Source organism: Fistularia commersonii, chromosome 35, assembly GCF_037954325.1.
Source record: "Fistularia commersonii isolate RoL2024-O1a breed Wild chromosome 35, RoL_Fcom_v1.0, whole genome shotgun sequence".
NCBI classification, from domain to species: Eukaryota; Metazoa; Chordata; class Actinopteri; order Syngnathiformes; family Fistulariidae; genus Fistularia; species Fistularia commersonii.
The window spans coordinates 3,207,253-3,234,726 of record NC_141318.1 but is presented as its reverse complement, the minus strand read 5'-3'; the positions used below and the strand labels follow the sequence as shown (position 1 = coordinate 3,234,726).

The following is a 27,474-nucleotide window of genomic DNA, read 5'->3' as shown; positions in this document are numbered from 1 at the left end:
ACTCCGGCTCGCAGCTTTGACACAGCGGCGTCACTTGTGAAACAACGGAGGGGGAAAACAGACGCACTCGGGCCGAACCCTCCCCCCGCCCCCGACACCCCCCGCCCGCCCCCTCCTCATCCTCCCTCCATCCGCATCGGTAGAAGATGTCCGGGCCCAATAAGTACCGGGAGTGGATCCTGGAGACGATCGACTCGCTCCGCTCGCGGAAAGCCCGCCCGGACCTGGAGAGGATCTGCCGGATGGTCCGGAGGCGACACGGCTCGGACCCGGACCGGACCCGGACGGAACTGGAGAAACTGATCCAGGAGCAGACGGTGCTGAAAGTTAGCTACAAGGGCTCCATATCGTACCGGAACGCGGCGAAGGTGCAGCGGAAAAGCCGAAAGAAGAGTGAGTTCGCGGCCGCTGGAGGCGGCGGCGGCGGCGGCGGCGGTGGCGGCGGAGGAGGGGGAGGAGGAGGAGGAGGAGCGGAGGCGGCGAGGGAGCGGACCGAACACGACCATCTCCACAACAACAACAACAACGGCGACAGCGCGCTGAGCTTCACCGACCCGGAGGAGGACTCCGCGCCCAGCCCCGCCGCCCGAACCCCGGCGACGACCTCCGAGAAGCCCGCCGGCGGGAAGGGGAGCCTCGGTTGCAGCGCCGCCGGAGGGGAGGAGGAAGCGGCGGCGGCGGCGGCGGCAAGTGCATCGAGCGGCTGGGAATCGGGACGCCAGCCGGCTGGGGGGTTCCCGTCGCCCGGTCGCGGTGACGACGGCGATGCCGGCGGGGGGACTGAGCCCGCGGAGGGGGACGCCCGGGACTCGAGTTGCCCGGCCGAGCTCCCGCCGCCCGCGCCGCCGGCGCCCCAGCCCGAACTTCGAGGCGGCGCCGGGACCAACTCCGACCTGGGCGACCGGCTGGTGGCGTCCGTCCGCAGCCTGTCCGAGCGCGGCGTGCGGGGCGGCCACGCCAAGCCGCTGGCGCTCAAGGAGATCCTGGGCTACCTGAGCAGCCAGGAGCGGCTGGCGGAGGAGAAGCTGACCAGGGGTAAAGTCAGGGTGGTCATGGAGCGGGAGGTGGCGCGGGGCCGCCTGCGCAGGACCCGCTGCGGGAACATCACTCTCCCCGCAAGGGGGGCGGAGGAGGCGGCGAGGAGCGCCCCGCAGGACGGGAACCCGGCGGCGACGGCGGCGAAGGTGGGCGACGCCAACTTGACATTTCCCGCACGTCCCGGATGTAGAGCGCTCGATCGACCGATCATTTCTGTTGTTTTTTTTTCCTTTTTAATTTTTTTTTTCAATTCTAGATCAATTGTGATCGTTGGTTGTTTGCGGGACGCGCCGCCCCGCATTCGATTTCCCGTGAAAAGAAAGAAAAAACGAAAAGCGCGATCTGAGGCGCGCGTTTCTCTCGTGCGAGAAGTGCACCCCCTCCCGCACACACACACACACACACACCTTTTTTCCGTTGTTTAATTTCACGTGCATGTGTCCTCTACCGCCTCGTCATGCGTGTGTGCGTGATGTGCGCAACCACGTCCCGTCTGCACAAAAGGTGCGGGGACCGTCGGAGAGGGTGGGGAGGAGGGGGGCTGACTTCCCGCCGCTACAACGCACAGAACACGCACAGAAGCGCGCAGGGTGGGGGGGGGGGGCGAGTACGCGCATCATAAAGAGCGTCTCTGCAAGGCGCGCTCACGAGCAGCGTCCGCTTTCGCTGCCACACTAGTGTGTGTGTGTGTGTGTGTGTGTGTGTGTTGCGGTTCAGTAACGGTTTTTCTCCTCGCAAACACCAACTTTCGCGTTGCGCGCGTCCGTTAAAACTTGTGCGACGCAAAGACACGACGCTCCCCCTGACATTCTCTTCTTCCCGCTCGGGTTGTTTACGTACGTTATCGGTAAAAAACAACAACAAAAAACCGTCGCATCCGGTTGTTCGTGTCAGCCTCCACCCCACCCCCACCCCTGGGTGGGTGCAGACTTGAAGCAGCGGCCACTAATTCATGATATCACCGCTTCTGGAGGGGGGAGGAGAAAATGGGGGAGGAGAGGGAGAGGGGTCGGGGTCCATCTGGCCCTTCCGGCGCAAATCTCAGACCCTGACGGGAGAACTTATATCCTCCTCCCTGACATGCGCAGTCGCCCCGAGATCCGAACTTCGCATTATCCATCCATCCATCCATCCATGCATCCATCCCTTCACCCCCTGAAAGCCTTCAACTTCCGTGTGCTTGCAGCCGCCGCCCGCCTCCCCGCGGGAGGACGTGCCGGTGGAGACAGACAGTGAGGAAGCCGGAGGAGAAGCAGAAGGAGAAGATAATGAGGAGGAGGAGGAGGAGGAGGAGGATCCCAGGAGCTCCGACGAGGAGGGGGGACTATCCCCTGTAACCATGACAACCACGGGCCTCATCCAGAAGGATGCCGAGATCCAGGCAGGATCAAAGCAGGAGACCCCCGAGCAGCAGCAGCAGCAGCAGCAGCAGCAGCCAGGTGCGTGAGCGTGTGCACGCATCCCGACCAGCTACGTCAACTACTTCCGGTTTACGTATTTCTTGGTTTTGAAAAGTTGCCTCTTTTGACGACAGGTCGTGGAACAATTTTACAGCGGATGTATTTTCAAGAGATACTGTTAGGTATTTTTACGATAAATCCAGCACTGATGCCTGGGTGTTTTCTGGAACTGTTTACGATCAGTCATGATTCCAATCCAATTACATTTTAACATTAATACGTATATATTTTTTGATAAAGCTGAAACTGTAATTATTATTATGAAATAAAAATCTTAATTTTCACAAGTAGTGTCAGAGGAGTAGCAGTTGCGCAGCAAGATCTGTCCTCCTCCATCATTAACGCAAGGCCCCCCTCCCCTGTTGTGGTGGCAGCTGCTCTCCCAGGCACGGACTCCGTCACCAGGACGTCCGGCGTGCCCGTCCAGGGAGCCCCTCCATCGCCATGCATCAGTGCCCGTCCGGAGGAGAGGCCCAACACCCCTGACCAGCCGCCCATGGACGCAGAGGTAAAGCACGCGCTGTTCTGCTCTAATGATACTTCAAGATGACTACCAGATGCTTGATGGCTTATGGAAGTATTCAGATCCTTCATGAGATAAAAACTGTCTGTGCTGGGGGGGGGATTATTTCCAGTCTCTAATTCAGATAAATCGCTTGGATCTTCACGGCTATCAGCACATTTCTGGTGACAGGCTGGTAGAAACCTGACTGTCACGCTATAATTGTTTTCTAATATTTTGCTTCACGCTAGGTTGATGTAAACGCAGCTTCATCTTTAAAATGTGCCACGAAACATGTCCAAGCCACTCTGAGGTAATCCCAAAGAGAGCGTGCGGGATTATTGTTTCCTCACTGATTCAGTTGGGAGTTTGTTTTTGCAATACTCATCTCGACCAGAGGAGGGCATACGTTTTTAAAAAGGGTCAAAATTACATTTTTTATAGAAATCAAATTGAGTACTCCTACTTTTCATCATGTTCTGAAACATAAAGAGTATTTCTGGAATTGTGGTATCGGGGATATGGCGCACCCCTGTGTGCAGAGTGAGTATTGCATCACCTCGAGATAAAAACATTCCCCTTGCCTTTCAACCATTTTCACAGGCACTTACAAAAAGCCCTGAAACACACATACACACACAGAGCAAATGTAAAATAATTTGTTTCGAAGCGGGTAGTTATAATACTAGGTTTTACCAAGGTCTGTTTACCACTGGAAATACACGGGTCATGGCCCTTTACAGTGTTTCTGACAAGGACACTCATCAGTGTACTTTGGATTTGGGTCGTGGCTGTCATTTGCAGGCTTACTCCACGTGGGAAAATTAGGTGACATGTAGTTTCATTTTGTCGTACTGGATGCAGAAATGTTTTTAAAATCTCTCTTGACTTCAAAAAATACAGGGGAACATACTTTGCTGCTTGATGGTGAGTTTCGGTCTCACCTGAAACTGAGTTTCAGGTGAGTTTCTGTCGTTTGGCCGATCTTGCGTAGCAGTGCGCGCAAATCCTGAAGTGTGCATGGACCATGGCGTACACAACATTTTAGATGAATGCACACGGGGCCGCCTCGTACACGAGGCCCCAGGTCAAGGTGTGGATCTTCTTGGCGCCACCAGCTCCACCATCCTACGTCTAACGACGTCGTCCTGCGCCTTCTCTTTGTCTGCTTGCAGGATCCCACGCAGCCATTCATGCTCAATCACGCCCCGTCGGGCTTCAATGGTGAGTAGCACTCTGCGGGCAACGGCAGGGGGAAACCGGACCGTGGTTTAACCTCCACCCACCATCTCCTTACCACAGGCATGGAGTGTAAGACAGAGGTCGGCGTGTCGTCCTGCCTCCTCACACCCACCGCCTCCCCGACGGATGCTGGCCTGTCAGAGGAGCGAGGGATGAACGGAGCTGAGAATCAGAGCGGGTGAGTGAGCTGCCGCTGGTATCCTGATGCAGTGGGTTGATCTTCCTCCCCTGCAGATTCCAACTCCTAAAAAAACAGCAGACAAAAAAAAAAACAAGACTGGAGGAAACACTTCTGTTGTCTTTTAAAAGGTTCCGTGTTCTGTCACTCAAAACACTGTACTGTTTTATGTTTGAACATTTTCCTGCTATTCTGCTTCTCCCATGACATAACAGTCGATGCGTGTATCAGGGAGTACTGCGATTGGATGGTATCTACTTGTTGTTAGCCAGACATTGCCAAACGTCCATCAAGACCACCATAGTGACCATGTCTTTACTCTACTATGGCTGTTACTACTACTACTACTACTACTACTACTACTGTTTTGTGTCTTTGACCCAAACTACTGCCACAGCCTGACATTCACACACACTCTGCCACGAATGCTTTGCTGCCACTACAAGAATCTGGTCCTGGTGGCGCTGATGGCAAACAGTCAAGGCGTAGTCCAGGCAAGCTTAGCTTGCAAACAAGCAGAAAATACGATTTTCACGTGGCATGCTATGCTTAAGCAAACTTGGACAAAGCCAGCCTGGGTATTTTGTTTTTGATATCTTTGCTCACCACTTCAATGTGTGAACGCTGTGGCTTGTTGCAAACCCCAGATATCAATGCACTTTGGAGTAAAACGTGCAGCTCAGGCCTGAAAATGCCCTGAAGAGGGACATGTATAGTCTCAGTAAATTATAAATAATAATAACACCCAACCGTGGCGACAGTTATTCTCACTTGTCAGGCTGTGGACAGATTTATATGATCCACTTGCACCAGATAGTCATCGTTTTTGCATTTTCTTAATTTAAACGACAGGCTTCATAAACGTCAGAAAAACCAGCGGAATACCATTTTAAGAATAAGGGTCCCTCTAATGGAGGTGCTGCTGTATAATGAATGTAGTTTGAGTTGACTGCTGGGCTCATAGCATAAAATTAACGCATGAAATTGTTGTTAGTATTAATCTTTCATTCGGCAACGCTCACCTTCTCTCCTTTATCTCTTGATTTATGGAACGGCACCGAACCCTCACAGCGGCGGCCCACTCAAACACGTGACCCACATCACAAAGGCGCTGGCTCCTTCACCGCCGCCGTCACTGATCTGTAGGATAGATTGATCTTGTTCTTGTTTTGAACAAGTGAACCGGGGTAACAGACAAGTGAAGAAATAAAAGGGGTCGCATGCAGATGTTGAATAGATTCAGTTCATTTGTCAAGTCTCTGTGGCTCCAGACGCCACCGGTGGAAAAGTACCTTTTCTTTTCCCTCACATGACATTGATATACTTATTTTCTTTGGAAAATATAACATGATACCAAAAGCAACGTAAATGATAATAAGTGTGCTCACTTTAAACTCACATTGTATCAGCTGGATGTTTCACCTAATTGCAGATAATTGATAATATATTCAAATTATTATGTAAGATATTTTAGCAAAGGCAACAAATAACAAAAATAGTCTAAAGTAATAAATAAAAACAGCACGACGAAATACAACAGGGAACCATGGTGTTTCAGAAAATATATTAAGCAAAGCAATTAACCACAAGTCTAGCAGCAATAAAACCCACAGATACTCATAATTTTTAAGGACTCACTTTTTGCAAAAGATTACCAAAAAAAGGTGTTAAATATCCTTTAACTTTGTGTTTCCCAAAGCAGTTATTCTCTTCTCCAAGGAGAATTTAAGAGCGTGATGACTAAGCGACTTCCTTCATCTCGGCTAGCAAAAAGCGGCGCTAGCATGCTAACAGTAGCTTAGGAAGCTAATGAAAGGTTGCCGCCGTATTTCCAGCGCCAACCCTGTGTGTCATAATTAAACCCTTTTTTTGAATAGAATTACAACACACGGTCATTACTTTTAGCTTTTCATTTGTAATGTTAAATAAAATACGCAAGTATTTACCGGCTATTGTACACTTGGGCAACAGGTAGAGCATAGCGGTCTCCGGAGAAAACAGGAAGTAGATCTCATTTGCGCTCGGCGAATTAAGGGTAAAATGGCTCAACAGCGACACCTAGTGGCCAGCTTGTGAACAACTGACGGAACCTTTGCTGCTGGAAAACATGCAACCGAATAGACTCCACCAGACAGCATCAATGTTGTCCATATTTATTCCAAAAAACTGTTTTTGGCACACCTTTGTTGTTTTTTTTGTTCTCAGGCAAACCTTTTCATGCTCATCAGGCTGTTCCAAAGGGGCATCTTGATTGATTTATTCATGCATTGGTGGGTTAAATGCAGAGAAATAATTTTGCGGGTGGGATTCATGACAACAAAATTGAAAAATATATTCACGTGCTGCGTGAATATATATATCTGTCTGACAATAATACAATAATAACAAAATAATCCTCTGATTGCCGCGTCCTAGCATAGAATCTCACATCTCTGAGCCATTTTTTTTCATTTCAACTTAAGCGCAGAGGCCGACAATTTCACGATACGAACGATAATTAGAATCCAGTCATTTTCCACTCAGTCAAATAGACGCCCCCATTTTTTTTAATTCCCTCAGATCTCACTGTTGAGATTATTATTCACAATGATTCATCTCCTAAAGCAGCCAAGAAGAGCAACAGTACCTCAGGGGGGCAGTAGAGACCGTTAATGGGCGTTTATATTCTGCGTCGAGGTTATTTATGAGCTGCATGTTTGCATCATTTATATGCCTTCCTTATTATTATTATTATCATTTTCAATCTGCTAGTGATGACGCCCCTTGCCCTCCTCCCTCTGGTCCTTCTAGGTTCATGAAGTGCGAAGGCGCCAGTGGGAATCCGGTGGACTGGACTGTGTCTGACGTGGTCAATTACTTCACGGCGGCTGGGTTCCCCGAGCAGGCCGCCGCCTTCAGAACCCAGGTGAGTCTGCAATTTCTCCACTACGGGAGGGCGGGTTTGAGAAGTCCACCTGGACGGAAAGCTAACCCGCCTCTTTTCTCCGACAGGAAATCGACGGGAAGTCCCTCCTGCTCATGCAACGCAACGACGTCCTGACCGGCCTGTCAATCAGACTCGGACCCGCCCTCAAGATTTATGAGCGCCATGTGAAGGTCTTGCAGCGAACACATTTTGAGGATAGCGACTGCTAACAGCGCACGGGCCGCGAAAACACACGCACACACACACACACACACACACACACACACACACACACACACACACACACACACACACACAGACTGTTATTTCTGCATCTCAATATAACTCAGTTATTATATAAAACCTGCATGCAAGATATACAATTCAATAATATACAACACTTTTCATGTCATGTTCAACTGCACACACACACATACACACATGCTCATACAAACATCAACAAACACACACTTCCTCCTTGCCTTCTTCTTTAACACACATAAAAGATGATTTTTTTTTTAGCACAAATGATGCAGATGTACAAAATGATGACTCGTGACGGAGGTTCAAAAACATACATTCACTTTTATTTTTCCTCTTTTTATTTTTTTGAAAAAGCACTTTTTAGAGTCACGGATATTATTTTTTGTTTGTTTCAGCAGCAGCGCTAGCCTCGACGCGCGTCGGTTAAAAAAGGCGGCGAGGTCGTTGGCCGGTTGTAGATGGCGGGCGGAAAGGCAAGCTGGCGGAGGTGGGTTTTGTTTGTGCGCGAGGTTCTGCAAGGGAACCTTCATCCGCCGTGGTCGCTTCCGGAAGCGTCCGCCCCGTCGACCACCTCATGACATCATCAGACGCGGGCGGATGTTAGAGCACTCGGCCTCCGGATATATCGGAAGTGCTATCGCGGGAGAAAACCGAGCAATAACAAAGGGGGTTCTCGAAGACGCGTCGATCGACGACGCCGACTTCGCACCTCAGCGAACCAAAAATGGCGCTCGTGGTTCCCGCGGGAACGCCTTCCTGCAGTTTTTACTTTCGATGTTCGCTATTGTTTCGCCGTTCTTCATCACGTTGTAAATGTCGTTGGGGTGCGATCTTCTCACTCGGAGTCAGACTCCAGTCTCTACCTCTCTTTCTCTCTTTCCTTGTTCCACCCCACATCCCCTTCACCTTCTCTTTGTATCTCCAAAGAACACACACACACACACACACACACACACACACACTAAGGTGGACGTCCCTGGTTGTGTCCGCTGCGACGTAAACATTCCCCGCCATTCCTCTCCGAACTGACTGTACAGAACATCCCTAGTAATAAAAGTGTAACTACGAAACTTGGAAGTGTGTTTGTGTCCGTGTGTGTGTGCGCGTGTGTGTGCGTGTGCACACGGCTGATGACCTTCCCGGGCCGGGGGCGGGAGAGGGGGGGGGGGGGGGGGGGGACGTGGCGTCCGTTTCACCGGAAAAGAAAAAAAACGCGTTTCCGGTTTCTCTTTTATTTTGACGGATTGAGAGGAGGTGTGTGTGTGTGTGTGTGTGTGTGTGTGTGTTTTGTATGAGTGTGTGTTGTGGGGTCACGCTATATCCGTCCCGGGACGCTCTCCAAGGTAAGTGCACGCGCTTTCGTGCACGACGGTGTTACAAATGAAGGAGGGGAGCAGATGGGCAGGTCCACAAACACACACACGCACGCACGGAAACACGCACGGACAACCCCACCCGCTGCAGAGGAGGACGAGTCCCGGTTTCGGAGATCCGACCTGAACCGACTGCGACGTACCGGAGCACCGGACCGGACCGGACCGGACTGGACCCGCAGCAGCAGCGGCAGCCATGGCCCGTCCAGGAGGAGCGGAGTGAGTCCGACAGCTGCGTGTCAAACCCCGCACACACACACACACACACACACACACACACACACACACACATAGAAAAACGTAAACAACAACAACAACTCCGTATCGGTACCGACCCGGTTCAGCTGCTACGTGCAAACTTGCAGAGTCTAAATCCGGTTCGGTGTCACATGAGGAAACAGGAGCTACAAGTGTGTGTGCGTGTGTGTGTGTGTGCGTGTGCGTGTTTGTGCGTTTCAACATGCTCCCCCCCTCCCCTCCTGGAAGCCCGAAGGCGCCGGTGGACTTCTCCACCGCCATCCTGAAGCAGAAACACCGGCCGAACCGCGTGATCGTGGACGAGGCCGTGAACGATGACAGCAGCATCGTCAGCCTGTCACAGGTGCGTGGACGCACACGCATTGGCGTGCACGCTTCTTCTTCTTTTTTTTTGTTTTTTTTGTTGTTTTTGTTTTAAATCTCCTCCCGTTCGCAGGCCAAGACGGAGGAGCTGCAGCTGTTCCGCGGGGACACGGTGCTGCTGCGCGGCCGCAAGCGCCGCCAGACGGCGTGCATCGTGTTGACCGACTGCGCCTGCGCGGACGAGCGTGTCCGCGTCAGCCGCGTGACACGCAACAATCTGCGCGTGCGACTCGGTGACGTCGTCAGGTCAGCGCGTGCGTGCGCGTGTGCGTGTTTGTGTTTGTGTCAAAATCTGTTAGTACTAAAATACACATTTCCTCCGCTTTTAAAAGTGAGTTTAAATAACATTGAATGCCTCATTATGGGATGTATTTTCTATACAAGTCATCGTTGAAGCAAAAAAGTACCTATAAATAATAAATACCACGTACATTTACTTTTGTGTAATTTCAAAAGCACACATTTTTGTAGGATTCTTTACTTTTGATGGTACTTTTGGGTACTTCAAATTAATATAAAATAGGAGTATAAAGATTAGGATTCCAATGTTGTCCAAGTCATCATTTTGAAAAGCACTTTTAGTTATTGACTCTTGGTTTAAATTCAACCGATGTTATCATTTAATGGATACTATTAACTAGAACTTTAAGTTTAAATATATTTGTTACATAATTTTCATATTTTGATTGAAAAGTTGCTTCTAGACATCATGTATTCGTGATATTAAACTGCTCCACATCAATTCGTTCAATGATTTAATGACCTGTTAAAGAGGAAGAGATCAAGATTTACTACTTTGTCACTTTTATTCTTAAAATCTTATTGTTTTTTTTTATATGTATTTTGTGTATATTTATATTACTGCACTGTGTACTTGAGTGTCAATTAAGCCGGCTTAAATAAAATGTTTTTTTTTTTTTTTTTTGCTGCTTGGAATCAGTAGGAAATTACTAATAATAATGATAATAATAATAATGGATAATAAGGGGCAGAAGATGGATGGGTGGATGGATAATAATAATATAAATAATAATGATGAGTGCAAGCGAATACTTAATGCATTGTGTCTTTGTGTATTTTTTTTTTGTACACAGTATCTATGCCTGCCCCGACATCAAGTACGGAACGAAGATTCATGTCCTCCCCATCGACGACACCATCGAGGGCCTGACGGGGAATCTCTTCGAGGTCTTCCTCAAGCCCTACTTCCTGGAGGCGTATCGTCCTGTGCATAAAGGTACCGCATCACATGACCGCCATCCCTGACGGCGGGGACGGGGTAACCCGTGAGTGTGTGTTGACAGGGGACATCTTCCTGGTGCGGGCGAGCATGAGAGCGGTGGAGTTCAAGATCGTGGAGACGGACCCGAGCCCGTACTGCATCGTCGCCCCGGACACCGTCATCTACTGCGAGGGAGAGCCGATCAAAAGGGAGGTCAGTTGACGGTTACGTTGGATTACAAGCACACACACACACACACACACGTCTGTCATTTATTGGACTGCGCCAACATGAATGAGCTAGTTTCTGAGCTGTTTGCACAGATGGGATGCCGTCAATTGGTACAGTCCGGTTCTTAGAGATATCTGGACTAGCTTACTCAGGGGTGTCGTAGGGAAAGTGCACTACTAACACATGGTCGCAAATGTGCAGGACGAGGAGGAGAACCTGAACGACGTCGGCTACGACGACATCGGAGGCTGCAGGAAGCAACTCGCCCAGATTAAGGAGATGGTGGAGCTTCCACTCAGACACCCAGGGCTCTTCAAGGCCATCGGGGTGAAGGTATGTTTCTGTAGAACGTGCGCAACCACACACACACACACACACTTCTCGGAAATCGAACGTCTTCCCGTTGTCTTCTCAGCCCCCCAGAGGGATCTTGCTGTACGGCCCTGCTGGCACCGGGAAGACCCTCGTGGCCCGAGCGGTAGCCAACGAGACCGGGGCCTTCTTCTTCCTGATAAACGGTGAGCTGACGTTTTTTTTTTTTTCAGAGCAATGGTGAACACAAGTACTTTGTGTGATGTTGCACGCGATCTCTCGTGACAAAAAGGTCCGGAGATCATGAGCAAGCTGGCGGGGGAGTCGGAGAGCAACCTGAGGAAGGCTTTCGAGGAGGCGGAGAAAAATGCTCCAGCTGTCATTTTCATCGATGAGCTGGACGCCATCGCCCCCAAGAGGGAGAAGGTGGGGAAAAAAGCAAAGTCGGATTCCTGCTGCGGGCAAAATAACACGTGTGTGTATGTGTGTGCGTGTGTGTGTGTGTGTGTAGACCCACGGCGAGGTAGAAAGGCGCATCGTTTCCCAGCTTCTGACCCTGATGGACGGTCTGAAGCAAAGAGCTCACGTGGTCGTCATGGCAGCAACAAACCGACCCAACAGCATCGACCCAGCCCTCAGACGCTTTGGTGAGGATTAACTCTCGCACACACACGTATGTGCGCACACACACACACACACGGTTACCTCACCTGCCCCCCCCAGGCAGGTTCGACCGAGAGATTGATATCGGCATCCCGGACTCGACGGGGCGGCTGGAGATCCTGCAGATCCACACCAAGAACATGAAGCTCTCTGACGACGTGGATCTGGAGAAGGTGAGCCAATCCTGGGAAAGAGGCGGACCCGTCAGCTGTCAATCATATAGATATCTACTTAGTGTTTTAAATTTAAACTAACAGACCGCCGCCGAGACCCACGGCCACGTGGGCGCCGATCTGGCGGCCCTGTGCTCGGAGGCCGCCCTGCAGGCCATCCGCAAGAAGATGACCCTCATAGACCTGGAGGACGAGTCCATCGACGCCGACCTGCTCAACTCACTGGCCGTTACCATGGACGACTTTCAAGTACGCAAACGCACTCAAATCCACACACTGCACTGCGGTGTTTGTGTGTGTGTGTGTGTGTGTGAGAGACAGTGGCTTTCCTCCCCCAGTGGGCGCTGAGCCAGAGCAACCCCTCGGCTCTGAGGGAGACGGTGGCCGAGGTGCCCCAGGTCACCTGGGAGGACGTCGGCGGGCTGGAGGAGGTCAAGAGGGAGCTGCAGGAACTGGTTCAGGTGAGCGACAGGTTGCAAAGCGAGCGCTGGAGCAAGTTTCCCTTTATTCATACCTCTTCTGCGAAGTGGAGGCTAGAAATGCTAACGTGCTAATTGCACTGCTTTAGCCCAAGCTGTATTTTTCAGCCTAAACCAGGAGTTTCATTCTTTGTTTTTAGGGGTAGTTTCGGTTTTGCTTCTTCAGATTTATTTACTTTTTGCCGAACAAGGGGCCCGAAATGGACTCCTGGAGTAGTGAATGTCTTCTAATCAGGACTCGGGTCCTGTGACTGCTTTCCTGAAACTGCTGAAAAGCACCGCAGGCAAATTCAGCACAAATCAATCGCCAATTAACTGCTGTCCGTCCACAGTACCCCGTGGAGTACCCTGACAAGTTCCTGAAGTTCGGGATGACCCCGTCCAGGGGGGTGCTATTCTACGGTCCCCCGGGCTGCGGGAAAACCCTTCTGGCCAAAGCCATCGCCAATGAGTGCCAGGCCAATTTTGTCTCCATCAAAGGGCCCGAGATGCTCACCATGTGGTTCGGAGAGTCCGAGGCCAACGTCCGAGACGTCTTTGACAAGGCGGGTGCCGCTTCCCGTCAGCAACTTAACATCAGCAAGAAATACTTGATGGGAGTATTTGAAACGTGACTTTTTGCCCTCTCCAGGCCAGACAGGCGGCCCCCTGCATCTTGTTCTTCGACGAGCTGGACTCCATCGCTAAATCCAGGGGCGGCGGCGCCGGGGACGCCGGAGGCGCAGCCGACAGAGTCATCAACCAGATACTAACGGAGATGGACGGCATGTCGGATAAAAAGAACGTCTTCATCATCGGCGCCACAAACAGGTGGACGTTACAAGTCGGTTCCGTGTCACCCTGAGTTCCACTTGTTCCAGATCGCTTCCTGAGTTTGTCGTCCCCGCCGGGCTTTTTGTGCAGCGCAGGCCCGACATCATTGACGCCGCCATCCTCCGGCCCGGCCGTCTGGACCAGCTCATCTATATCCCGCTCCCTGACAAGCGCTCCAGGACCTCCATCCTACACGCCAACTTGCGCAAGTCTCCCGTCGCTCGCGTTAGTGAAACACACACACACATGCAAACAACTTTTTTTTTATACTAAGGCAGGAGGTGAAGGCAGTAAAAAGGTATTGGCTGGTCATCTAATATGCTAACTCCAACCCTTCCGCTGCAGGACGTGGACCTTGAGTACCTGTCCGACATCACGGAGGGGTTCTCCGGGGCCGACCTGACTGAGATTTGCCAGCGGGCCTGTAAGCTAGCGATCCGCGAGGCCATCGAGGCCGAGATCAAGGCTGAGCGCCAGAGGCAGAGCAGACCGGGCATTCCGATGGTCAGGCTGACACCGATATTAGCAATGATATTTTATGTATTCACACGCTCATAAACACACACGGACCACTCGTCCTGGTAGTACCTGGCTGCATGTGCCGGTGTGGAAACGGACAGTGGAAAAGAAAAAGTTCCCCAAAGGGCGGCTGTGTGTTTTCTAACTATCAGCCTTTGGTCTGGGAACATACACACACACACACTCAAATACAAAATATTGGCGTTTTGTCCGAAAAATCACAATCGCCATGCTTTTTCTCTTCAGGATGAAGACTTCGATCCGGTTCCGGAGATCAGGAAGGATCACTTTGAAGAAGCAATGCGTTTCGCTCGTCGCTCCGTCAGTGACAATGACATCCGCAAATATGAGATGTTTGCCCAAACTCTGCAGCAGAGCCGGGGTTTCGGCAGTTTCAGGTAAACCCGCAAACACGCGCCCTCACACACGTACGGCACTTACACAGAAATAATGTAATTTTGTGAATTGTGAAGGATGTACTTTTGACATTGCCTTGCTTGGAAAATTGCACATTTCTCTTTTCTCCACTCAGATTCCCCATGGCTACTGGTTCTCAGTCTGGAGGTCAGGAATCAGGCTCTGGACCGAGGAGGCCAGGGCTTTACGGGGAAGAAGGCGATGACGATCTCTATCAGTGATGAAATTATGATAATAAAATAACAAATCTGTTCATGCCACCAAAGATTTGTTGTCATTTTTTCCCACTTTCCCTCTCCAACCAAGTGAATAAAAGGAATGTGTGTGTCAATATACATATGTATGTAAATGGCAAGACCCAAAATGTTTCACAAGCAAGAAATAACAAGAGAAATAAGATGTATCCCTCCTCAAAATGATAAACTGTGTGTAACTGTGCAGTAATGGGAAATTCTGTAAATACAAATTTAAGCTGTTCTTATGTCTATGTTTTACCCCAAGTATCACCAGTCAGAGTGGCAGCGAAAACGACCAACACAATGAGGGGGCACAGAATCAAGAAGATTAAGATTTATTTTTTACTGTATTATTTTATAATTCCGTCAAGTATATGCTACAATTATCAATTGTTACTGATAGGAGAACCCGTGCATTGGAACCGGAACCTTCGTTCCGTGGTTGCGTTGGGGAAGCATTTCCAGGAAGGACTGGTCCCCTGTCTATTTCCGGTGAAGCCGGAAGTTTAGGCGAGGGGCTTGTGGAGGTGACCGAATGCCAAATCGGCGGATTTTAGGATTTTTTTTTGCTTATCCAAGAATAAAAGCAAACGCATCCTATTTATCTTTTTGGAGGGGAGGGTTTTAGACGAAGTCGGTGCCATGGGAGCTCACCTGGCCAGGCGGTATATCACCGAGACCGAGACCGAACCGGATCCGTCGAGGAAATTCGAATTCGACCCCGAGTTTGGATTCCCTGAGCGGAAGGAACGGGGTATGTCAGACGCGTTTATCTTCACCCGTACACCCATTTGTTTCTGCCTGTCAAAGGAAAACTTTGGCATTCATTTAGTTTTGTCTCTACTTTGGTATTTTTTGTTTTTGTCATGTTTCGCTCATATTAGCTCCGCAGCTAAAACGTTAGCCAGTGTCCACAGTGTGACGTTCAAGTGTTTCAGTTTGCTCAGTTTATTTAAATACCCTGGTCGTGGCCTCTGCCTCATGTTTACCACCTCTTTACTTTTTGAGTTATAAGTCAGTTTCAGCTGGTGTGTGTTGCCTGTAAGTATGATTATTGCTACACGTCTGCGGAGGTTCTCAGTCACCCAGGTCATGGTGAATTCAATCTTCTTGTCTTTGCAACTAGACTTGAATTACCTCATTTCAAGACGTTCATCCCCTCATCCAAGAGGCTTCTTCACTTCTGAACTGAAGAAATTGAAGTCCAGTTGCCATGACAGGAAGATTTTGATAACTGTTGTTATTGCGCATTTTAAAAGTTTTGTCACCACATTGATTGTGCAAATCAAAACAGATTTTTTCAATGTAACCCAGTGCAAATGCAGCTCTTGTTTAGGGTGCTGGGATTGTTATAATATAGTTAATACATCATATCTGTAACAACAACTTTAAACAGATAGGCTTTGTAACTTCTAGATGGATATTTTAAGGGCATAAATCCCTGTTGCAATTCTTGTGGCAACTGGACTTGAATTTCTTTCACCCTTTGTCAGAGAGGCTTCTTCATTTCTGTTGCAACGTGTTATTCATTGCATCTCACTGTGCTGTTGATATTTGACTGTGAAATTGTGCGTCGCCATGGCAGAGATGGTTGCGACCCAGGAGCAGATGAACCTGGCCCAGCTGCCTCTGGAGCAGAGGGACTACTGCGCCCATTACCTCCTGAAACTCATGAAGTGCAAGCGGGACAACTGGCCCAACTTCCTGGCCTGCAAACACGAGAGACACGACTGGGACTACTGCGAGCACCAGGAGTGAGTGCCACCCCATGCTCAGTAAACAAACAAAAAAAAAAACACCTTATCTGAATTGACAGTCTCTTTGTTTGGGATTCACTTCCAAACGGTCTCATTTTTAAACTCCAACTTAGGGAAAATAGATCCTAAAGATTCATGTGACGAACAAAGCGAATATTGGCTAACCGCTTTACTGACTTATGATTTTTACATGCAAAGGATAATGTTTTTCCAAGGAAGCAGCCCTGGTGGCTCCCTCCCTCCACAGGTGGCTTGAAGTCGAATGACACAGATTATGTAACTGTTGGGTTTGGTTGAACCATTGACATGCAACTCAGCAACATCACGGAGGGACAGATTTTTTAATATCGCTGTTGTTTTTAGCTATATTTTTGTGTAGTGATAACCCTCTGCACCGTGCTTTCCTCTCCCCCATCCAGCTACGTGATGCGCATGAAGGAGTACGAGAGGGAGAGGCGGCTGCAGATGAGGAAGAAGAGGATCGAGGCCCAGGCTGAAGCCGCGTGATCAGCAAATCTCAACCCTAGGTTTCTTCTCGTGTATATACATGCAACCGTTCACATTAAACGATCCTCAATGAAGCGCTGCATCCCATAGTCTTGATATTTTATTGAATGATTTTAAGTTCACTCAGGTTTTTCAGCGCCGTTTTCTGCTTTCATTACCCTCGTTCTTCCCCGGCCTGGTTTCACGGAAGTGAGGGAAGATCTCTGGGAGATGGAGGCTTTGCCCCGCTGCACCCCCGATGGCACCGCTCAGTTTAAAAGTAGGTGAAGCTGCTGGGTTTTTAAAAGAAGCTGTCTGAAGGTTGCCAGGCGTCCTCGGGACGAGACGTGGGGAGCGACGCTGTCGGCGCTCTCGCCACATTAGATTCCTGACATTTAAAACTCCACCAGTGATCGCTGGGCGGCGTCACTTCGGGTGACCAGATGTCACCGACACTATTTCAGTCGAGGTCAGGTGACCGGCGGCTATTAGATATTTGTGAATGAGAGTGAATAGTTGAATGCCTCTATATGTGGCTCTGCAACCCCTCTTACCACAACCCCTGTGAGCATGATAAACAGAAGAATGAAGTGTATGGTATAGATTTATATTCATATTTATTGTTACTGTCATGCAACAAATTTCCCGATTGGGGAGCAATAAATTATTATAATTATTAATATTCATGGTCCGATGTAACTTGAGCCCCACCCCGCAGCTTCCCGTTCAAATCCATCAGCTGCGCTTGCCTTCCTTGTGAAGGTTTATCCCATCGCTGATGACTGAGAAAATACTGACGGTGTAAAATACATCAGAGAACAAGCAGCAGCAGCTTATACGGTTTCTTTTTTTAATAAATTACTTTGTCAGACACCCGTGTTAAATGCTATTTTCGGTTTCAAGTTTAGATGAATAACATATCAAAACTCCACAATGATCTCCACACGCAGATCCAGACCCCGGAGCGGGAGGTACCGCTGACGTTCGGGGAGTCGTCGGGGGCGACGCCGCCTAGCGTGAAGGCTAAGACTTCCGTGAGAGCTCAAACTACATGCAGGTCAATGAACCCGTCGGGAAGGTCTGGTCTGTGTGCCATTTACAAAAAAACAACAACAAAACATTAGGATGTCACTTTGGGTGATAAAGGGATGAAGAGCCGGGAGAAGACGAGGGTCGACGGAGAGAAGGCGAGGAGGTACAGGGTAAGATTCTTCCAGTCAGTTAGGTTCCAGTGTGAATCTGGGAGAAAACAAGGGTGTGTTTTTGCGGGAGGGGAGCTATCTATCGGGGGGTGGGTTTGTACTTGGTCCTCTACAGGACGAAGGGCAGGATGGGGGAGCGAAGCGGGGGGTAGTCGCGGAACTCCTTCAGGTAGCTGCGGTGCTTCCCCTTGGCCCACACGGTCATCTGGATGAACCCCACCAGCGTGAAGAAGGCAACGGGCAGACACTGCGTCATCAGGGTGAAGCCCAGCCAGGAGCCCAGCTGCAGGAGGAGACACACATTTACACCCAGACACCACCAGAGGGCAGGAGCTGCAGGTGAAGTACTGACATATAACCTCAGACATGGACGTGTCCTACCACTGAGGCGCACTCCATAGTGAGCAGCTTTCTGGGGCAAATTCTGTTTGTGTTTCCCGCAATAACCCCAGCCAGGGGTAGAACATCCTACCTCGTAGGTGTAGTTGGGACAAGACACCAGCAGGAAGATCCAGGTGAAGGGGTTCTTGGTTGGGTAGGGAATCTTCCTGGTTTTGGATCCTGCATGAAGACGACGGAATAAGGAGGTTATTTTTAATCAAAAAGGAGTTTCTGCGGGTGCTTTAAGATAAGAACAACTTAATTTATCCCGAAGGAAATTGTTGTGCCAGAGTTTCAAGCAAGACAACAATAATGGATAATAGTAGGAAGGAAGGAGAATAAGAAATACAATAAAATATAAACTGTTAAAGCTATCAAGTGTTTTAAGTTCTTAAAAAAGTACAAAGATCTGAATATTCCCTTCGGCTGAAGGAAGAGGAATTAAAAAGTCTGATAGTCTCAGGTAGGAAAGACAAGGATGTGTGTGTGTGTGTGTGTGTGTGTGTGTGTGTGTGTAGGTACCCGGTGGACGGAGATTCCGGAGAGCGATGTGGATGGAGAAGTTGCCGATCTGGCAGAACTGTTGGAGAAGACAGTAGCGATTTTACTCGAAATCCGAAATAATCATTTTCTTTCGCAGCGGGAAACCTGAGGTTCCAACTTCTGAGCCGGGTTCTTTTGATTTCACTCCACATATCTGACACTCACCAAGAACAGGATGAGGGCCAGTCTGATCTGCTGCTCCCCGTAGACTGCAAGGAGACAAAACCAGCTGAGTTGGTAAGTCACTGTAGAATGTGTGTGTGTGTGTGTAGACGTGCACTCACTGGGCGGCGTGTAGAGCGGGTGGTTGATGTAATAGGCCATCCACGCTGCAAAGCCCCAGTAGTATGTACAGTTCTGGTGAGGAGAAAGCGACAGGAATGCTGTTGCTAATCCTCACAGCTGAAATACTCGTCTCAAAAATACAACGTCAGCTGATCCCGCGCTCTCTTTGTCCGCGATGACGGGCGGCGAGACGGCGCCAAGATCCTCACCTTGAAGATGTTGCGCAGCGGCATGGTTCCGTGGGAGAAGCGGTGGACGAAGAGCGTCTCCAGCAGCCTCTTGACATAGTGGAAAGAGTGACACATGCAGGCCAGGCTGGGGAGTGCAGAGACGGTTCGGTTAGCTCCACCGGGAGGGGGGAGGCTCGGCCGCTAAGAAGTCGGTGCGCGACGAAAGACAAAGACAGTTGTACTCACTGCACCACCCAGTGTTTACTGGTGGTAAAGTCATATTTGGGTGCGTAGATGAAGGGAACCCTGAAGTAGAAGAGGAGATAGATGACCAGGGGGCCGGTGTACTCTGTCAGGAAGACCTGAGGAAGAGAAAGCAGATATGTTAGTGTTGCAGTTCCCTTTGCAGACCACTAGAGGGCGCTGGTGTGTATCACCCACCGTGACCCAGCTGATCTGAGCACCCAGGTCCCTGAAGTAGAACGTCGCTGTGGTTCCTACGGGGAGATGCTGCAGGACGTCCTCGTCCTTCAGAGATTTCCCCTCTGGAAGAGACAGCATGGTGATCAGATAAGGTTCAGACTCCCGCGAATACACACATCCTCCAGCTGGTTTGACTGAAGTAAACATACTTGATGTTTGGTTAATAGAGGAGTAGCAGGCTTTTCCAGCAGCTAACAGACATTCAGTGTCCCACAGGGATCTGTCTTAGGGCCTCATTTCTTTTCATTTTAACAAACAGTGGAACCTGGCCTTACAAGTGTATCAACTTGGAAATTTTTCACAATACCAGCACCACCCAGTCGATTTTTGCTTTTGATACGAGCCGAGATCTGAGTTAAGAGCGACAGTTAAGAGCGTTTGACACCGTTGCACCGCCACTGTCTGGGACGTGGGACGGTTTGATCATTTTAAAAAAAAGGACTGGCATAGAGTTTAGCAAAGTTTGCAAGTTACATTTAGCAATACATTGTAGCATTAAATGTGTAGCAAGTGAGTTAAGCAATATGAAAAAGTCCCCTAACCTCCTGCTGCTAGCATCTTCTCCCAATCTTTAGGGTAAATACACTTAATTACACGATTTTATTTCTTTACATTCTCTTTTATAATGTATTATTATTTTTATACATTATTTGTTCACTAAAGCCATTAAACTTGTAAGTCAAGGTATTACTGGACATCCAAAGTCTCACTTTTAAAAATTGACCTTTTGTTTATCATCGAAAGACTATTGGAAGTCTTTACAGGTGATTCTAAATAAGATTAGGTCAGATAAAGATCAAGAGCGACTCCAAACTCGCAGAAGAGAAACGGTAAACTTGACTTGTTTGTTTTCTAGTGTTGTGTCCGGAGGAGCAGAGCAGATGAATGACTCACTGGGGTCGAGGCGAATGGACTGTCTGGCTGGGTACCACTGAGGATCTGAAACACACACACACACACCGCAAGACTTCAGTGCCAATGGAGAGAGGGTGAGATTAAAAATCGGGCGGGGAACATCCCCTGGCGAGGACACTCACGGCTCTTGTGGAACATGGACTTGATCTCTCCGATCGTAGCATTGGGCTCAACCTGTAAACGACACCCATGGGGTCACAAACTTACAAAAAGGAACAGATAATAACCCCTGTTTTTTCCATTCCTGGCAGTGATTAGTGGTAAATTTAGCTCTGGCTGGGCTCACACACCCCACCGATGTGAGCTATTCAACAGCTGGTATTAGGATTTCAAAGATCATGGGCGAGCGCACGCACGCACGCGCGCACGCACACACACACCCACACACACTGCAGGCGTCCCAAACAAACAGTGGCAACAGAGCAGAAGCTGGATTGAAGTGGCACTTCTTGCAAACTACCAGTGTCTCCTCCATTTTGGAAGGAAAACACACCTTTCTCACACACACACACACCTCCCCCCTAAGAGCTAACTGTCTCTTGTGCAACAAACACTACATAATGTGTTTACCTTGTGATATTTACCTGTATTTAGCATGTAGCTATGCTAACACGCATCCAGGCTGATTTGCCTTTTAAGGCTGTTGTGCCTTTGAATTCACTCCAATATCCCTCATCAAACCCAGACTTGACCCAGGACTCCGGTTTCATTTGTGTGTTTACCCGTGTTAGGAAACCGGGATGCACCCCCCCCTACCCCCCACCACGCTACGGGTGTGTGAAACAGCCCGTACCGAGGTGTTAAGACGGCTGGATGCCATCACCATGGAAACCCAGCGAAGGTGACAACGAGGTCTAATCTGACAGGGATGGCGCCTTTGTGCTTCCCCGCCTCCAGCCGCTGCCCCGGCCGGCAGGGGAAACACCGCCGTCCAAATCTGGCTAATGCAATTTTATAAACCGAGACAGGCGTCGCACTGATTATAGCCCCCCCATCCCACCCCGACCGCACCTGCCTCGACTTACAAGTCACACAGATTGAAAACTGTCTGGGGCAACAATAACAGCCCCGGCGTTCACCCTTACTGTCCCCTGATAAATGGGCTCTCGTATCCTGTCCAATGTGACGGACGCTGCTGAGCAATCCGCCTCGCCGTTCTTTCACGTGCAGACAAGGGGGAGGTCGAAGGCCCTGCCCGGAGAGAGAACCCGCTGACGTCCTGCTCTGGCTTTGGGGCTTAACCGTCAACACAAACACATGCTCAAATCTGAAACCATTTTTATAAAACCCAAAAAAAGCTCATCCTTGAGTTCACTGGTTATTAATCACTGAAATACTGAGCTTTTATGACACTTTTAAGGTTATTTTCAAAGTCCTTCCTCCCTCAGCGAGTCGTTTGGGTGTGAATAAGAACATCAGGAGGATAACTGTCGAGTGAGATAAACATCAATTTGGTTGAACTAACAATGATTTGACTGACGAGAGACACCAGGGTTGGTTGTTCGGATGTAAATACATCCCGAGGCTCGTCAGACATGTTTTTGGGGATTTCGTCTGAAGCTTCAGTCGCCGTTTAACCCTGCCAGTAACAGTTTTAATAACTTACAACTAATCAGCGATTTTAGCAAGAAAAGTCGGATTGGGATGGACCCTCTGCAACGTCAGGGCCTGCACGCGTGAGCAGCGCTAATTCCACCGGGAGCCATTTAATAGTAGAATTCCCTGCAGCGGCGCAGACACGGCTAATTAGCACCTGCAAATCTGAGGTTGAGGGGTCACGGCCAAGTTGCGTGTGTGTGTGTGTGTGTGCACGCGCACATGGGTCACGCAGAGGTTTATAAAGACTACAGCCTTAAAACACGGACCTCATCTTCCATTGGGTTCACTCTGTGTTGCTTCATTGGTAAGCATGTGTGTGTGTGTGTGTGTGTGGGCAAGCATACATATGCCATCTGCAGATCACTAAACGCAGCACATGTGTGTATGTATCACATGTGTCAGGGTCCGGTTTTAAATTCAGCCACACACACACACATTTTTACAGTAATATGGGATCAGCCTAATTGCACCTGTTGCTGCTAATGACTGTATTCACACTCACACACATGTACACACACACGTGCTTGCCTCGTTCAGGCGTGTGGACAGTTGCAAACCCACATGCAAGTCTTTAAAAGGGTTTGTCGACGGGATGAGGTCAGTAAACGACGGCGAGGCGTTCAAAGCCCCGGAGGAAAGGGTAAGAAAATGTGCGCACCTTGTCCAGGAAGCAGAGCTTGTCCTTGGTCTTGGCGTCCAGTATCTCCACCTCGAAGAAAACAACAGCCTTTTTAGCTTTCTTGGCAGGTTTGCGTTTGACGGGGGCAGGGGTCAGCACCGGCGCCGCCAGCGACGCCCCGTTGATCGCCTTCTTCCCGCTGGTGGCCTCAAGCGCGAGGGCGTCCATGTCGGCGGAACTCCCCCCCCCTCTGAACTGGGCTCAAAGTTCGGTCTCCCCCTCGGTCCTCTGGTCACCCGAGCGTCTTTCCCGGATCAGCGCCGCGGCGGAGAGGTGAGCGGCGGCGCTCAGCTGTGGAAATAAATCTGTCCGTGCCCTCCCTCTTCCTCCTCGCCAACCCTCCCCACCTCTCCTCCTCCCCTGCCCCTCTCCCATTCCTTCACTTCTGGTGAAATGCTTTATTTAACTGCCAGGCGACCAACCCCCCCACCGCCGCCGCTTTGCCACATGTGTGCGCACAGTTGCGTGCCCGGCGTTCCCCTGGAAGCCGGGGCCCGCGCCGATTTCATAAAAGGAAACTTCTAGAGCGCGCGGCTCGTTTTGGGCGCCTCGGTTTTTTTAAATTAAATATACCTTCGGAGAGGGGGGGGAAAAGGACACCTGACCACCTACTGCTACCTCTGACCGAGGGGCAAGGGTTATTATGAAAAACAACACCCCCTTTCCCAGTTTGACCCCGTCTCTTCCTCTCTCCCGAATGCTAATTATAAACATCCACTGCTAACTCTGCATAACCAGCCCCTCTCACTGAAGACAACCCCCCCCCAGGCTGCGCCTTCGCAATGATGTCATGGGTCAGCCGTTAGGTTGCACTTTACGGCGCTGTCATTCAGCGACCGTGTCTATACACCCCATCCTTGGTGACTGCGGTCCAGCTGGCCGTCCCTGTCCATCACTGCCCCGTGGAGGGGGGGCGAGCGAATGCAGGGGGAGTTAGTACCTCTAAACCTCGCTCCGCTGCCAGAGCCATCGGTTTAACACGGAGGGAGCTGCCCTTTACCGCAACCCGGGGATGATAATACTCTAGACACGGATGGCTTAGCCAGGGCATTCCCGGTGCAGTCCCCGGGATGATCTACAGTTCACGGGGGGATTGAGTTTCCATATCAAATGAGAAACTGACATGGAGGAGGTGGAGGTGGGCGCAGCTTTTGGCAGGGAGACGGTTTCCCTGCGACGTAAAAGTCACTTGGACGAGAATAAAAAACAACAACAATTAAAAAAAAAACAAAAAAAAAAACTTACGCTCGCAATAATCTCATCCAGAGAATTAGATTATTCACAGATTATCTGCAGAGGTACGTATGAAGTGCTTGCTCTCACCCTTAAAAAAAAAAAAAAAAAAAAAAAAAAATCTCTCGCTTCTCTGTTGCAGACCCCCCCCCCCCCCACACACACACCCGTAGCCCCCGCCGCTCACCCCTCGTCTATATAAAGCCTGCGTCTGCGTGACACTCGGTCCCGGCAGTGCGCTCTGTCAGTGAGGGTGAAGCCACGGTGGACTTCTTCCATCTCACTGGCGCAGATCTGATGGCCGGGCTGGGATCCCCGGCGCCCCCTCTCAGGTAAGACAAACACCCGTATTGGAACACAGGGCCGATTTTCCAGACCGAGAAAATGACAGAAATTTTGGGTGATGAAGGATAGCTACAGGAGATGCTCTTACGGAAGCAATGAATCGGCCTCTGAAGCGAAGTTATGCTCCCAATATTAAAGATATGAGAATCAAACCAATTTGAAGAAGCGGACTAAACTTCCTGGATTTATGCTTTGTTACCGCATGGGTGTAATGTAAAACAAACAATTGATTGAAACTGTTTTGTCAGACATTCCACGAGGGTTTCCGCTGTGTGTTTTGTCTCAATTAACATACCCCAAGGCGCTCTGCATGAAATGAGGAGTAAATATTGGCTTCTGAAATGACAAGAAGAAACCTTTGCACTTGCAGAGCTGCAAGCTCATATTTCACGCCTTTCATCCTGTGACCTGCATGATTTCACAACCTGAACAACAGTCTTTTTCACGCACTTTCACACACTGTGCTGTTGTGTGTGTACAGTGTGTGTGTGTGTGTGTGTGTCTGTTGCAAAACTAACTACAGTAAATCATCAGGGGGGTCAGGACTTGCCCATGGGTTTCCCAGCAGAACTTGCACAGTGAGTCAATACGCTGTCAAACCGTCACTTGTCTTGGTGACTCACAAAGAGAGAGTGAAAAATGCATTACAAGGCATTTCCTTGCAGCAAAATTATGTGTGTTTCTTGCAAAACCTTCAATATCTATTGCAGGCTTTGGGGAGTGTGTCTTCCTTTTTATCATGAACATCAATCCTAACTAATTCAAACTCCTCTCAGGGTGGAGCCCATAGGCGAGCGCAGAGAGATGCTACGGTGCCACAGGTTGGGCAACATTTCAGTCAAGGGCCCCAAATCCTGTCAGGTGGGTTTTTTTTTTTTCTTCGGGTTTTTTTTTCAGAAACTCAACAAGTGGGATGGCCTCAAAAAAAAGGTGAACCTCTAAATTTAAATCAGATTTTAAAAGACTGAGCACTTTTAAAAAAAAAAAGAGATTTGGTGGTTGTAATTGAGGCTGGAAACGTGTGTATCCATCCCACCTGAGACAGTCGGGTCTGCTCACCTGTAGTATTGAGTAATAACAAGCTAGGAGGCGGCGTGATCCATCCCCGAGATGGCGGTGATGCGGCCGGACAGATACATCCGCCGTACAGCCCCACTGAGAGGTATAGTACACTTCCAACAAAATAAAAACACATAGACGTAAATAAAGGGTAGAAGCGTCCTTTGTTGATTCATAAGTCGGGTTTGATACGTTTTGCCCGTTAATTTTGCGTTTTTTCCTCATCATGACATGACACCCGTCAATGGCAGCACTACCGGCGACAGGCGTTGCTGCAGAATGCTAAGCTCGTTAGAAACCCCAGAATGTGGTTTTGCTTCCGCTCCGGAGGAAACACCCTAAGATCCCGAATGTTTTAAAGTATTTTTATAATGATAAATGTGTGCTTTTTAAACAGCATCATTGACGGTTTAGAGTTTCATGTATCACACTCACCTCGTAGTGCTTCATCTTGGCAGCTCGCAGCCCTTTCCGCGATACGAAATGAATGACAGGGTTGCGTCCAATCAACGCACTAATGTCTCTCTGCGGAGCGCTTGGTGGGCGGGGCTACTGTCCGCCGCTGGTCCAATCAGCGTCCGCGCATGTCGCGAGTAGGATCAACCGGAAGTGCCTCACATCCTTTCAGCACTGTAGCCAATGGGAAGCGATGAAACTGAGAGGTCGCGGCTAAAGCGGTGTAATTGGATTTATTCGCAGACGCTCGGCGGTCATTGGATTTTGAATGGCGGCTCTGTACGTCTGTGTGATGGCGTAACACCTCCACTCGTTCCACGCACACCTTATCACATTCCTTTCCCCACCCTTCTCGGTCAAAGTTGAAGAAGTTTGCCCTATTTCTCGCTCAAATGCACTTGTAAATCATCATATTTCCACGAAAATGTAAGAATAAATGCTCTTCCTGACACTATTCCACTCATTGTCTGAAATGTAACCGTGTATGTATGTGTTGTTGTAAACCTGTGCATGCAGGTGTATCTATCTACATGACAATAAACCCTGGGTCGGTGGTCAGCAGACACTTTAATGGATGATTTGTTACGTTTAGCTCAAATACAAAGGGCAAAAATTGCATGTCAACGTGTAACTTATTCAACACGTTATATCACAATCTGTAAAGTCTAATACCATATTGATCACTCCCTCAACCTTCCCCACACAGACATCATGACCTTTGTAATAGTTGTGTTGGACAATATTTTACGATGCTACCATGCAAGTAGAAGCTTTTTGGATATTTTCAATGTATTTTATAGGCTGATAACATTTTGCATCATTTGTGAAGGATAAATATATACATGAGCATTTTACTTTCGTTACCGTTTCTTGAATTGTTTAATGGAGAACACAAACACTGAACAATACATGCAAATTTGAAAGGCTGTATTAAGCAAACATGAGATAAAACTGGCTCCACCCTGATTTCCAAAGACATCATGTTAATGGGATTGCCTGTGTAATGTAGCCTGATTTCCAGAAGATATGCCTTGAGTTCTCATTTTACACAGGAATAGTAAACCATAACACTCGAGTGCTAGTGCATAATTGAAACAATAACAGCATGTTTCGATGCTCTTAAAACGGCAAGGGGAAAGTAATTGGACAGGAAATGTGTCAGAGCAGATCCTGCCCTCCTTCTCATGTGCAACAAGTTTGCTCTGCCCCATTATCACAACCTCCCACTGTGCA

The 27,474-nt window shown here is 49.2% G+C and overlaps 4 protein-coding genes and 1 long non-coding RNA gene across 7 annotated transcripts; 3 read left to right on the top strand and 2 right to left on the bottom strand.

The window, feature by feature from the left end:
- Positions 1-34: 34 nt before the first annotated feature.
- Positions 35-8,659, top strand: samd1b (sterile alpha motif domain containing 1b). Its single transcript, XM_086142848.1, has 7 exons — positions 35-1,184; positions 2,225-2,477; positions 2,873-3,006; positions 4,176-4,224; positions 4,303-4,420; positions 7,211-7,325; positions 7,412-8,659. The coding sequence occupies exons 1-7, from the start codon at positions 147-149 to the stop codon at positions 7,553-7,555; spliced, it is 1,851 nt and encodes a 616-aa protein (XP_085998974.1). The 5' UTR covers positions 35-146; the 3' UTR covers positions 7,556-8,659.
- On the bottom strand, positions 4,334-6,412 carry LOC147213827 (uncharacterized). 2 transcript variants are annotated; one of them, XR_015104476.1, is made up of 3 exons: positions 6,367-6,411; positions 5,443-5,583; positions 4,334-4,486 (listed from the first exon to the last, which is right to left on the bottom strand). It is a non-coding gene; the product is annotated as an uncharacterized LOC147213827 (long non-coding RNA). The 2 variants fall into 2 exon arrangements; XR_015104475.1 differs by having other exon boundaries at positions 4,336-4,486; positions 5,443-5,560; positions 6,367-6,412.
- A 153-nt stretch (positions 8,660-8,812) lies between the features above and the next one.
- Positions 8,813-14,677, top strand: LOC147213825 (transitional endoplasmic reticulum ATPase). Its single transcript, XM_086142847.1, has 18 exons — positions 8,813-9,181; positions 9,449-9,563; positions 9,657-9,829; positions 10,678-10,820; positions 10,888-11,018; positions 11,238-11,369; positions 11,452-11,554; positions 11,641-11,774; positions 11,860-11,995; positions 12,072-12,184; positions 12,269-12,433; positions 12,523-12,645; positions 12,996-13,208; positions 13,295-13,473; positions 13,572-13,701; positions 13,822-13,980; positions 14,242-14,393; positions 14,528-14,677. Exons 1-18 carry the CDS (start codon positions 9,159-9,161, stop codon positions 14,631-14,633), a joined length of 2,430 nt encoding a protein of 809 aa, XP_085998973.1. The 5' UTR covers positions 8,813-9,158; the 3' UTR covers positions 14,634-14,677.
- Positions 14,678-15,151: 474 nt separating this feature from the next.
- Positions 15,152-16,986, top strand: ndufb7 (NADH:ubiquinone oxidoreductase subunit B7). Its single transcript, XM_086142846.1, has 3 exons — positions 15,152-15,402; positions 16,234-16,402; positions 16,825-16,986. The coding sequence occupies exons 1-3, from the start codon at positions 15,291-15,293 to the stop codon at positions 16,910-16,912; spliced, it is 369 nt and encodes a 122-aa protein (XP_085998972.1). The 5' UTR covers positions 15,152-15,290; the 3' UTR covers positions 16,913-16,986.
- A 743-nt stretch (positions 16,987-17,729) lies between these two features.
- Positions 17,730-26,277, bottom strand: tecrb (trans-2,3-enoyl-CoA reductase b). 2 transcript variants are annotated; one of them, XM_086142844.1, is made up of 12 exons: positions 26,221-26,277; positions 23,128-23,178; positions 20,993-21,044; positions 20,850-20,894; positions 19,914-20,017; positions 19,719-19,834; positions 19,512-19,617; positions 19,302-19,374; positions 19,183-19,226; positions 18,997-19,054; positions 18,566-18,654; positions 17,730-18,376 (listed from the first exon to the last, which is right to left on the bottom strand). In XM_086142844.1, the coding sequence occupies exons 1-12, from the start codon at positions 26,233-26,235 to the stop codon at positions 18,203-18,205; spliced, it is 927 nt and encodes a 308-aa protein (XP_085998970.1). In that variant the 5' UTR covers positions 26,236-26,277; the 3' UTR covers positions 17,730-18,202. The 2 variants fall into 2 exon arrangements, with proteins under 2 accessions (XP_085998970.1, XP_085998969.1); XM_086142843.1 differs by lacking the exon at positions 26,221-26,277 and having other exon boundaries at positions 23,128-23,437.
- Between the last annotated feature and the right edge of the window lie 1,197 nt (positions 26,278-27,474).